Below are 13,387 nucleotides of genomic sequence, written 5' to 3'. Positions count from 1 at the left end.
TATATATATATATTATTTTTATGACCATTATTTCAATATAAAATGCGATTAAGTGTGTACATGTATATATGCATGTATTTTTATCTTTTTCCACACTGATTTTATTAATGGAAAAAAGTCTAAAAAAGGTTCTTTTCTTAAATCTTTTTGTTATATTATAAGATTGTTTTTTAATAACTATCTAAAAGCTATCTTGTAATAACTAAAAAAATTTTAATTTAGCTAAAAAATAATTTTTAACTATCTTGTAATAACTAAAAAAATAATTTAGCATATGTACTACAAAAAAAATGCCCTTTATAACTAGTATTATTATATTATACAAATAAAGAAAAACCAAGCCAAGAACTAAAGGCATCTAGTCTTGTTCATTAATGTAGTTTTTCTTAAAGTCTTGAAGAGATATACTTAGACAAATTATAGAAAAAATATAACAGTGATGAGGTTGATGCATATGCTAAGAGTAAAACGTGAAAAAATAACTATCATTTTTTAATATGTAAAAAAGTAATAAGTAAAATTGAAAATTTATTTTTTTGGATAGTAGACAAGTAAAAATAAAAAGAATGAGTAATAAGAGTCGTAGGGGTATACAAAATCGAATCGCCAATCGAACCAAACTGTAAATTGAGTCAAATCAAAAATAAATCACGATTAGTGGTTTGGTTTGACTTGGTTTGATAGCGAAAAAAATTTGACTATATTTGGGTTGGGTTGGTTTTAACTAAAAAAACTAATCCGAATTAAAACTAACCCGACATTATATATGTAATTTTAAAATTTTATTTTATACATAAAAATATTTACTTTGATATCATTTTAATTAAAACATTTATTATACTATTTCATAGTTTTTATCTTTTAATATATTATTTCAAGTTTAAAAGTTATAATTCGAAATGATCCAATAAAGATTATAGTTCATAGATGTTGATAATTATAATAAAACTTAAATCTAAATCAAATTAATATTAATGCACAAAGAAAATCAATTCAACACTAAGAATGACAATAATATTGAATATTTGTTCTTTAGTTTTACATTTGTTTAGATAATTAAAATACATAATCTAATTTTAATTTTCCTTAAATATTTAGTAATATACCTAATACTTATAAACTTATTTTAGCATGATTTAGCACTTTTAAATTATGATTATTTTCATTATGACTTTACCATATTTATTTTATATGATGATTTCATTATTAATTTTTATTGAATATATTTGTGTCATCGATACTCGTCTCATATTTTGTGTTTTTTTTTAAGAAACACCTTAGATAATTATATTTTGATTGGACTAAAGAAATATTTAGAGCACAAGTTAATTATATGTTTGTATGCAAACTCAACCGAAAAATCCAAAAATCTGAAAAAATTCAAAATTTATTAGTTTGATTTGATTTATAAATTTAAAAATACGACATAATGGTTTAATTTGGTATTTGAAAAACCTGAACCAATCCGAGGTTGAAAAATCGAAAAAAAATTGAATTTTATTAGTTTAGTTTGGTTTATAAATTTAAAAATTTTACACGGATGATTTGATTTGATGTTTGAAAAATCCTAACCAACCCAATAAGGTCCACCCCTAATAAGTCGTATGGATAAAATTATAGTAACTCATCATCAATTTTTCAGTTAGATAGCGATAAAAGAAGTTCCTAAATAAATAAGAAATATATGTATTTCTCAATCTTTTCCAAATGAATTTTTTTTAAAAAAACATTTATAGATAAAGTAAAAAATTAATTGAATAATTTTATATATTCAATAAATTTCATACTACATACTCAATAAATTTCATACTACATACTCCCATAACGTGAACTCATATGTTTACAGCTCGATCCAACACACAAGAAATTAAATTCTTGCTGACATTATTATTTTTCAGTACCTTTCAAAGAGGGTCATCAATATTTTGTAGTACTATATTTATTGAGTTGTTGGCATCAGATACACCTATCATTAATTATAATTTATTCAAATTCAAATGTATTTATTATATTAGGAAATATCTTTAGTTTGTATACTCCATTTCTAATTTATTAAATGTTTTTTTAACTAAATTTTGCTAAAACAATTGAAACTAGTGACATTTGAAGAAAAAGTCTGTAGTTGAAAATATAGACCTTTTTGTGGAGTCCATACCCATTGTAGATAAACATAGCAAAAATGGTTGAATTTTGTTTGTTGATTATTGTTAAAGTCAACAAATGTTGCAACAAAATTCAACGCTCACCATTTCTTTTTTCAACCAAAATCTTAGCAAGATTTCTACATAGGTGAAAATGTTGAAATCTTGTGTTTCTTGTGATGTCATTGGTGACATCATTAGGAGTAGATTTTCCTATAAATAGAGAGCTCTTGCTCATTTCAAAATACACCAAAAAAAAAAAGGAATTACAAAGGAGAGAAAAGAAGAGTGAGGCATCACAGAAGAAAATAATCTATGAGGAAAAATAGAGAGTGTGAGCGGTATTGTAGTGAGGTGGAAAAATCAAAAGAGTGTTATTTCTTTTGAATGTGTAGTGGTCTTTGGAGTTTTACTCAGACATACAAGTGTAAAATCCTTACTATAGTGATATTTGTTGCTCCTCTCGGGTCGTGGTTTTTCCCTTATTTAGGAGGGTTTCCACGTAAATCTTGGTGTCATTATTTCTCTTTTATTCTCGTTGATTAACCGTATTGTTGTGTTCCGCATTTGTTGCCTTTATTACCGCAAATATTATTTCTGTTACGGATTTATTCCCAACAATTGGTATCAGAGCACAGGTTCTGCTCATTTACAGAAATATTTTTTGCAGCTTATTGTACTATACTCAATAAAAAAAATGTCTGGAGTAAAGTACGAGGTAGCAAAATTCAACGGTGATAGCGGTTTCTCAACGTGGCAGAGAAGGATGAAAGACTTGCTCATCCAACAGGGTTTGCACAAGGCACTAGGCGGCAAATCCAAAAAGCCCGAATCCATGAAACTTGAGGATTGGGAAGAAATGGATGAAAAGGCTGCTAGTGCAATCAGATTGCACTTAACAGATGATGTAGTTAATAACATCATCGATGAAGAGAGTGCATGTGGCATTTGGACAAAGTTAGAAAATCTATACATGTCCAAAACGCTGACAAATAAATTGTACCTAAAGAAGCAGTTATATGCGCTACATATGGGTGAAGGTACAAATTTTTTGTCTCATTTAAATGTACTTAATGGACTAATCACGCAGCTAGCAAACCTCGGAGTAAAGATCGAGGATGAAGATAAAGCCATAGTGCTCCTAAACTCGTTGCCATCTTCCTACGATACTTTAGCAACAACCATTTTACATGGTAAGGACTCTATTGAGTTGAAGGATGTCACATCAGCCCTTTTGCTTAATGAGAAGATGAGAAAAAGGCCTGAAAATCACGGACAGGCTCTCATCACGGAAAGTAGAGGCAGAAGTTACCAAAGGAGCTCAAGTAACTATGGTAGATCCGGAGCTCGTGGAAAGTCCAAGGTCCGATCAAAATCGAAGGCCAGAAATTGCTACAATTGCGATCAACCAGGACACTTCAAAAGAGATTGTCCAAATCTAAAAAGGGGCAAAGGGGAAAGCAGCGGCCAGAAGAATGATGACAACACAGCTGCCATGGTGCAAAATAATGACGATGTTGTTCTCCTCATAAATGAGGAAGAAGAATGCATGCACTTGGCAGGTATAGAGTCGGAATGGGTGGTCGTCACAGCAGCATCTTATCATGCCACACCGGTAAGAGATCTTTTTTGCAGATATGTAGCCGGTGATTATGGCAATGTGAAAATGGGTAACACAAGTTACTCAAAGATTGCGGGGATCGGAGACATTTGCTTAAAAACAAATGTTGGATGCACATTAGTGTTGAAAGATGTGCGCCACGTACCTGATTTGCGGATGAACTTGATCTCGGGAATTGCTTTGGACCAAGATGGATATGAGAACTACTTTGCAAATAAAAAATGGAGACTCACCAAAGGGGCATTGGTGATTGCAAAAGGAGTTGCTCGTGGCACATTATACAGGACAAATGCAGAAATATGCCAAGGTGAATTAAATGCGGCTCACGAAGAAAATTCTGCAGATTTATGGCATAAAAGAATGGGTCATATGAGCGAGAAAGGATTGCAAATTCTTTCCAAAAAGTCACTCATCTCTTTTGCCAAAGGTACAACGATAAAATCGTGTAACTACTGCTTATTTGGTAAACAACATAGAGTCTCATTTAAGACATCATCTGAAAGAAAGTCGAATATACTTGATTTGGTATATTCTGATGTTTGTGGTCCAATGGAGATAGAATCGATAGGAGGTAATAAATACTTTGTTACCTTTATTGATGACGCTTCTCGAAAATTGTGGGTTTATATCTTGAGAACCAAAGATCAGGTGTTTCAAGTATTTCAAAAGTTTCATGCTCTGATAGAAAGAGAGACAGGTCGAAAGCTAAAACGTCTCCGAACCGACAATGGAGGTGAGTACACTTCAAGAGAATTTGAAGAGTACTGTTCAAACCATGGAATCAGACATGAAAAGACAGTTCCTGGAACCCCACAACACAATGGTGTAGCTGAGAGAATGAATCGCACCATTGTTGAGAAGGTGAGAAGCATGCTCAGAATGGCTAAATTACCCAAGACATTCTGGGGTGAAGCAGTTCGGACAGCGTGTTATCTTATCAATCGTAGTCCATCAGTTCCGTTGGAGTTTGACATTCCGGAGAGAGTTTGGACCAACAAAGAGTTGTCTTACTCGCACCTAAAGGTGTTCGGTTGCAAAGCTTTTGCACATGTACCGAAGGAGCAAAGAACCAAGCTAGATGATAAATCAGTTCCTTGCATATTCATCGGATATGGAGATGAAGAGTTCGGGTACAGACTATGGGATCTTGTAAAGAAGAAGGTCATCAGAAGTAGAGATGTAATCTTTCGAGAAAGTGAAGTTGGAACTGCTGATGATCTATCCGAGAAGGCCAAGAAAAAGAATGGTATAGTTCCTAATCTTGTTACCATTCCTTCTTCTTCTAACCATCCCATAAGTGCAGAAAGTATGATTGATGAAGTTGCTGAGCATGAAGAGCAACCTGATGAGATTGTTGAGCAGGGGGAGCAACTTGGTGATAATACCGAGCAAATGGAGTACCCAGAAGAAGAACAATCTCAACCTCTGAGGAGATCAGAAAGACAAAGGGTAGAATCAACCAAATACCCTTCCTCAGAGTATGTCCTTATCAATGATGAAGGTGAGCCAGAAAGTCTTAAGGAGGTGTTGTCTCATCCAGAAAAGAGCCAATGGATGAAAGCCATGCACGAAGAGATGGGATCTCTACAGAAAAATGGCACATACCAGCTAGTTGAACTTCCAAAAGGAAAAAGACCACTTAAGTGCAAGTGGGTCTTTAAACTCAAGAAAGATGGAAATGGCAAGTTGGTGAGGTACAAAGCTCGATTGGTTGTAAAAGGCTTCGAACAAAAGAAAGGTATTGATTTTGATGAAATTTTTTCACCTGTTGTCAAAATGACTTCTATTCGAACTATTTTGAGCATAGCAGCTAGTCTAGATCTTGAAGTGGAGCAATTGGACGTGAAAACTGCATTTCTTCACGGAGATTTGGAAGAAGAGATTTATATGGAGCAACCAGAGGGATTTGAAGTATCTGGAAAGAAACACATGGTGTGCAAATTGAATAAGAGTCTTTATGGGTTGAAACAGGCCCCAAGGCAATGGTACAAAAAGTTTGACTCTTTCATGAAAAGTCAAACGTACACAAAGACCTATTCTGATCCATGTGTATACTTCAAAAGATTTTCTGACAACAATTTTATTATTTTGTTGTTATATGTGGATGACATGTTAATTGTAGGACAAGACAAAGAGCTGATTGCAAAGTTGAAGAAAGATTTGTCCAAGTCATTTGACATGAAAGACTTGGGCCCAGCACAACAAATTCTAGGGATGAAGATTGTTCGAGAACGAACAAAAAGAAAGTTGTGGCTATCTCAAGAGAAGTACATTGAACGTGTACTAGAACGCTTCAACATGAAGAGTGCTAAACCTGTTAGCACGCCTCTTGCGAGTCATCTGAAGTTGAGCAAACAGATGTGTCCTACAACAAAAGAGGAGAAAGAGGGAATGGCTAAAGTTCCTTATTCTTCAGCAGTGGGGAGTTTGATGTATGCGATGGTGTGTACAAGACCTGATATTGCTCATGCAGTTGGTGTTGTTAGCAGATTCCTTGAAAATCCTGGAAAAGAACACTGGGAGGCAGTTAAGTGGATACTCAGGTATCTAAGAGGTACCACAAGAGATTGCTTGTGTTTTAAAGGATCTGATCCAATCTTGAAGGGCTATACTGATGCTGATATGGCAGGTGACCTCGATAATAGAAAATCCACTACTGGATATTTGTTTACATTTTCAGGGGGAGCTATATCATGGCAATCAAAGTTGCAGAAGTGTGTCGCACTCTCTACAACTGAGGCAGAATATATTGCAGCTACTGAAGCTGGCAAAGAGATGGTATGGCTGAAACGATTTCTTCAAGAACTTGGATTGCATCAGATTGAGTATGTCGTCTATTGTGACAGTCAGAGTGCAATAGACCTGAGCAAGAACACCATGTACCATGCAAGGACGAAGCATATTGACGTGAGATATCACTGGATTCGTGAAAAGATAGAGGACGGATCTATGCAGGTCATGAAGATCCCTACTAGTGAAAACCCTTCAGATATGCTGACCAAGGTGGTATCAAAGGACAAGTTTGAGCTATGCAAAGAACTTGTCGGCATGTACTCAAGCTAGAAACCTAGAGCTACCTCCTTCAGGGTGAATGGGTCTGGAGGGGGAGATTTGTGGAGTCCATACCCATTGTAGATAAACATAGCAAAAATGGTTGAATTTTGTTTGTTGATTATTGTTAAAGTCAACAAATGTTGCAACAAAATTCAACGCTCACCATTTCTTTTTCCAACCAAAATCTTAGCAAGATTTCTACATAGGTGAAAATGTTGAAATCTTGTGTTTCTTGTGATGTCATTGGTGACATCATTAGGAGTAGATTTTCCTATAAATAGAGAGCTCTTGCTCATTTCAAAATACACAAAAAAAAAAAAGGAATTACAAAGGAGAGAAAAGAAGAGTGAGGCATCACAGAAGAAAATAATCTGTGAGGAAAAATAGAGAGTGTGAGCGGTATTGTAGTGAGGTGGAAAAATCAAAAGAGTGTTATTTCTTTTGAATGTGTAGTGGTCTTTGGAGTTTTACTCAGACATACAAGTGTAAAATCCTTACTATAGTGATATTTGTTGCTCCTCTCGGGTCGTGGTTTTTCCCTTATTTAGGAGGGTTTCCACGTAAAATCTTGGTGTCATTATTTCTCTTTTATTCTCGTTGATTAACCGTATTGTTGTGTTCCGCATTTGTTGCCTTTATTACCGCAAATATTATTTCTGTTACGAATTTATTCCCAACACTTTTCTCTCATGTAACTGAAAATTAATAATAGTTATCTTATGAATTTTGTTATTCAATAAGTATGTTTATATATCAATAATAGGTAATTGGGAAAAATCACAAATATGCCACCAAATTTTAAGAAAAAGATTTATTTATGCTGTAAAGTAAGGCTCATGTATGTCATTCTGTTTGAGAAAAAATTTGTTCATGTCATTATTTGTTAATTGAAAATAATTTTAATTGTGCAAAATCATTATTTATACGTGATCAATTATGATTTGTATGATATGGATGAACCAAACTTTGAACAAATGACAGATGAATTTTTTCTTAGAATTGAATGACATATTTGAGTCTTTTCTATTTTAACAAAAATTGATTAAGGACATGGCCGAATCATTATTGTCCACATGTATAAAAATGATTTTACAAAACTAAAATTATGACCCGTTTACAAATAATAACATAAATAAATATTTTCTTTAATGGAAATGACATAGATGATCCGATATTTTAAACGATGACATAGATACACTTTTTCTCAAAATCTAATGACATATTTGAGATAATATATAAACTCGAATCTAGTAAACCGATAATCCACCCTAATTGAAAATAGACCTTTCCTCTCATATATATAGTCCAAATATGTCGAACCAACTTGGTAATTATACATTAACTAATCAAACATCAATAATTATTATCTCATCGTATTCACAAATTGATGATAGAGTAATATATGAAAACCAAATCGAATCAACCAATAAGAAAGTATTGACCTTTCCACTCATGTAGTCCAAATAATGGGACCACTTGGTAAGATAGATACTATAGCTAGAAAACTTGGACATACCATCCTACATTTATTAATTTTCTCATTTTGTGGCTCTCAACATTAGAACAAATTAGCATATTTTCTCTCAATCAAGAAAATATTACCAATGTTGTTAAATTTTGTCATACTAGTGTCTCTCTTGTTTGCACCAACTTCTTGTGAAGTTGATGGATTCATTTACGATGGATTCAAACCAAGTGATGTTAGTTTAGATGGCATTGCTAGTATTACATCCAATGGTCTTTTGTTGTTAACAGATTCCAAAACACAAGATCAAGGCCATGCTTTTTATCCAAATCCAATTCATTTCAAGAATTCACCTAATGGTGATGCATTTTCATTCTCTACAACCTTTGTGTTTGCGATAAGGTCTGATTATAGACCATTGGATGGTCATGGACTAGTTTTTGTTATCGCGCCACAGAGAGGAATTCGAAAGGCTTTGGCAAACCACTATCTTGGTCTTTTTAACTCAAGTAATAATGGGGATAAATCAAACCATGTTGTTGGAGTTGAGTTTGATACAATATATAGCGCGGATTTTGGTGATATGAATGACAATCATGTTGGAATTGATATAAATGGATTAAGGTCTGTAGCAAATCACACAGCAGGTTATTTTGATGATCATACTGGTTTGTTTAACAACTTTACTCTGGTTAGTGGTAAGGCAATGCAAGTTTGGGTGGATTATGATGGTATAACTAAGCTAATCAATGTGACAGTAGCTCCATTACATATGGAAAAACCAGTTACTCCACTTTTGTCTTTGAAATATGATCTTTCGTCGATTCTTAATGAGATTATGTATGTTGGTTTTTCATCATCAACTGGTTCAGTCCCAACACATCATTATATCTTAGGATGGAGCTTTAAGGCAAATGGGAAAGCTCAAGAACTTTCTCAACTTCCTAGTCTTCCTCGTCTTGGGCGTAAAGGGGCATCAAGATTTGTAACGATTGGGTTACCGGTGATCTCTTTGGTTACAATTATTGTAGCAACCTTGGTGGTGGTTTGTTATGTTAGAAGGAAGAAGTATGAAGAAGTTCTTGAAGATTGGGAGCGTGAGTATAGACCGCAAAGGTTCAATTACAAGGATTTGTACACTGCTACTAAAGGGTTCAGAGAAAAGGAGCTTTTGGGAGCTGGTGGATTTGGTAAAGTTTATAAAGGAGTGATGCCTGTAACTAAACTTGAGATAGCTGTAAAGAAGATATCTCATGAATCAAGACAAGGGATGAAGGAATTTGTTTCGGAGATTGTAAGTATAGGTCGTATGCAACATAGGAATGTAGTACCACTTTTGGGCTATTGTAGGCGAAAAGGGGAATTACTTTTGGTTTATGAGTTCATGTCTAATGGAAGTCTAGATAAGTATTTATACGACCAACCAAGACTCACCCTCGATTGGAACCAAAGATTCAGAGTCATTCAAGGTGTAGCGTCAGGACTATTTTTCCTACATGAAGAATGTGACCGCGTAGTGGTTCATAGGGATATTAAGGCTAGTAACGTGTTGTTGGATAGTGAACTAAATGGCAGGCTAGGAGACTTTGGACTCGCGAGGCTATATGGTCATGGGACTGATCCTCAATCAACTCGTGTCGTTGGTACTCTTGGTTATCTTGCACCAGAGCATACTAGAACTGGCAGGGCAACACCTAGTAGTGATGTATTTTCCTTTGGGGCTTTTCTACTTGAAGTTGCGTGTGGTAGGAGGCCGATAGAGCCAAGACAAGACGGTGATGATCTGATTTTAGTTGATTGGGTGTTTTCGTGCTGGAATAGAGGTAATATTCTCGAGGCTGTTGATCCAAACTTAGGCAATGATTTTGTTCCAGGGCAAGTTGAGTTGGTCTTAAGTCTAGGCTTGTTCTGTTCTCATTCAGAGCCCTCTTTTAGGCCAACCATGCGACAGAACGTATTGTTCTTGAAAGGTGTTGTGGCCTTACCAGAGTTATCAGCACTCGGTGTTTCATATGCTGACCTAACATTTGACCATCGCGGAGGTTTTGATGATTTTATCAAGTCGTATCCAGCTTCTTCTGTTAATGCACATTCCCCCGCTTCATCTGTAGCAGAATCACTCCTTTCTGATGGCCGATGAATTGGTCTACACACGAAGCACGATTGAACACTTTCATGAACATTTAACAGTGAAGTAGTTCAGGCATGATACTACTAGTGTAGAATGTAACACTATACAGAGAAGACAACACTCTTTTCTCTTCATTGTCAAGTTTCACAGTAATAACTTTTGTCAAGTCTATGTAATTGGTACCAAATGTATCGTCTCATCGACCTCCTAAACTTCTATTTAAGAATATGATTAATAACTCCCGTTCATAGTTTTGCTTCAAATAATACAAAAAAGACTAATTGAAACAGAATTAGTAAGCACTCTTAAATGAAAGTTAAAAACAATTGACTTAACCGTTGAACAAAGATACTTAATTTACATTTAGGTAACAACTAGGAATTGAGGCATTACCATGACTAGTAATAACTCTTTAACGGGTCAACGATTAAATCGATAAGAAAAATAAGTGAATGATAACCAATAAAGTCAAAGAAGTTCAAGAAGACCTTAAAAAAAAATGACTACAGATAGAAAAATAATGTTTTATTAATTAAAAAAAAGAGTGTTGATAGATGAAAGGAACCTCATGATATTTATTTAATAAACATTCAAAAGTTTGACATAAATGTATTGGAAGATCATAAAACAACTTCACATTGAATAGACTCCAATTCCAATAAATGTTCGTAGATGCATGTACTAAAGCAAATTATCTTTTTAGGCTTCAAGTCAGAGCTTTAAAGTTACCAACATAATTCATTTAGACAATTGAATTAATATTTGTATTTATTGAACGCCTTTACTTTTTAAATTCGAACTATTTAAATATTTTTGATAATAAATTAAAAGTATAAAGTGTGTGAAATACACTCGCGATGACATGGCAAATTGACGAAGTAAATAATGACATCTGGTAATTTTAGTACAGTAATTTAATTTTAAAATGTATTATAAAGTAAAAAAAAACTTTTTAAGTTAAAAATAAACATTTTAAAAAGAATCTTCCAACTTACCCACCCCTTCCATCACCCCAAACACTACAACCACCGTCCACCCAGTATGTATATATATATATATATATATATCCGTTTCAAAAAAAAAATTCTTTTTAGTTTGTTTAAAAAAGAAGATATAACATAAATATGCTCTTTAACTTGGTTTTGAATCACATTTATGCCTTTCAATTTTGGGTGTGCACAAGTAAACACTTAAACTTGTATAAAGTTGAACAAATAGACACACATGTCCTACATGTCATTTTTTGTCCTACGTGGGGTGTCTTATGTGTATTTTGTCATGTAGGACTCATGTGTTTATTTATTTAAAAGTTGAATAGTTAAAGTGTCTCTTTGTGCATTATGAAAGTTGGAGGTCAAAATTAAAATTTGAAGCCAAGTTTAGGGTCCAATATATGTGTTATGGCCAAAAAGAATGATCCTTTTCTTTTTTGGCAACACTTCGACTTTAACCTTTCACATGACATTTTTAAGACCACAAAATTAAAGGATATTTTGGTATATTTGACATAACTTTAAATTAGAATCACAAGATTAAAAACTCTTCTTTCTTTTCTTAAATTTCGTTTCGAGTCAAATTAGGTCAATCTTTTTGAAACGTAGGAAGTATTATCGAACTTTCTTGGTTCATTGATGATAAATTTCTCCACTACATTAATTCTTGTCGTCTTTATGCTAAATTGGATATAACTTTTTGTTAACGTTCTTCTTCGTTCAATTTTTTGTACAGTGAAACGAATTTCATCGGAAAATTAACCAACTCCAATGACATTATTGGGAAAAAATTGAGTAATGATTAATTTCTTTTCGAGTTCTATAGTTGATTAATCAAACAAAATCATACAAATCTACATCAATTTAACCCCAAAACATTACATTTACAGCAAAAAAAAAAAATCCAAACTTCAATCCCTCTACAAATTAACATGATAAAAATAACTATTATGAAGACAATATTTAAGGGATTTAAGATGATTTAGGCCTTTCTGTTATTTAGCTCATGATTTAATATACTACATTTTAAGTATTATTTATTGTAATCTTTTTAAAATAATCTCAAATTATTTTCTGTGTTTATATTTACTTGTCATTATTCTAAAAATAAAAGACGGTGAAGATGCTCTGAAATCAAATAAAAATGTCTCCGATAATTACTTTGTTCAAAAATGCCTTCACTATTACTTTTGAGCTAGAAATGTGTTATTCCTAATAAATTATGTTGTTTCTTTTCTTTCTAAACATATTTTTTTTCTAATAAAATTATTATAATCCATCATTAATTTTCATAATATAAGATCACAGTTATCTATCATTAAATTTCATTAAACAATGATAAAAAAAATTCTAATAAAATATAAAATATTTTTCTAATTGAACGCACATAAGCATTTGCCTTTATAATCTTTGATTTTAAAGTTAAATATAACTACAATAATATCATAAAATACCAAAATTTATTAACATAAATTGCTTCAAATCACTTAAAATAAATTTCTTCAAATATTTAGTTGTCATTTGTGATTTTATTTTTAATTACATTATGTGCCGCAAATTTTGAAAAAGTAAACAGCGTAGGCTTCCGGGCATGTTAACATTTTGTTGTAACGTATGCTCATTAGGATGAGAAGTAGTTAAAATAAGGGCTAACTCATCGGTGACCATTTAAACTTAGTATTAATTTTTATTTAAATACTTTAATCGGTTTTGTTTATTTTAAATACTAATGTGCCATTTAAACACTTTTTCGACGATTTATCAAATTTGTAAGGTGTGTATAACACACTCGCTAATGACGTATCAAAGTGACGAATGAAATAATAACATGTGTCATATATAGAAAAAAATTATTAAATGATGATTTATGTGGCATTTATTTAACTAAATAATTTTTTTAAAAAAAATTAACCACTTTTAATTTAAAAAAATTATTCCCACACCTCCACCCCAAATTGTCTTCTCCATCCCCCCCCCCCCCCC

The 13,387-nt window shown here is 32.9% G+C and overlaps 1 protein-coding gene across 1 annotated transcript; it reads left to right on the top strand.

The window, feature by feature from the left end:
- Window positions 1-8,354: 8,354 nt before the first annotated feature.
- LOC107029727 (L-type lectin-domain containing receptor kinase IV.1-like) lies at window positions 8,355-10,650 on the top strand. Its single transcript, XM_015231171.2, has one exon. The coding sequence runs from the start codon at window positions 8,421-8,423 to the stop codon at window positions 10,419-10,421; it is 2,001 nt and encodes a 666-aa protein (XP_015086657.1). The 5' UTR covers window positions 8,355-8,420; the 3' UTR covers window positions 10,422-10,650.
- Window positions 10,651-13,387: the final 2,737 nt, after the last annotated feature.

The sequence above is a fragment of the Solanum pennellii genome, chromosome 9 (genome assembly GCF_001406875.1).
Source record: "Solanum pennellii chromosome 9, SPENNV200".
NCBI lineage: Eukaryota > Viridiplantae > Streptophyta > Magnoliopsida > Solanales > Solanaceae > Solanum > Solanum pennellii.
This window is presented reverse-complemented; position numbering and strand designations above follow the sequence as displayed.

Coding starts and splice junctions, on each gene's coding strand:
- LOC107029727 (XM_015231171.2), top strand. CDS start 8,421: ATGTTGTTAAATTTTGTCATACTAGTGTCTCTCTTGTTTGCACCAACT.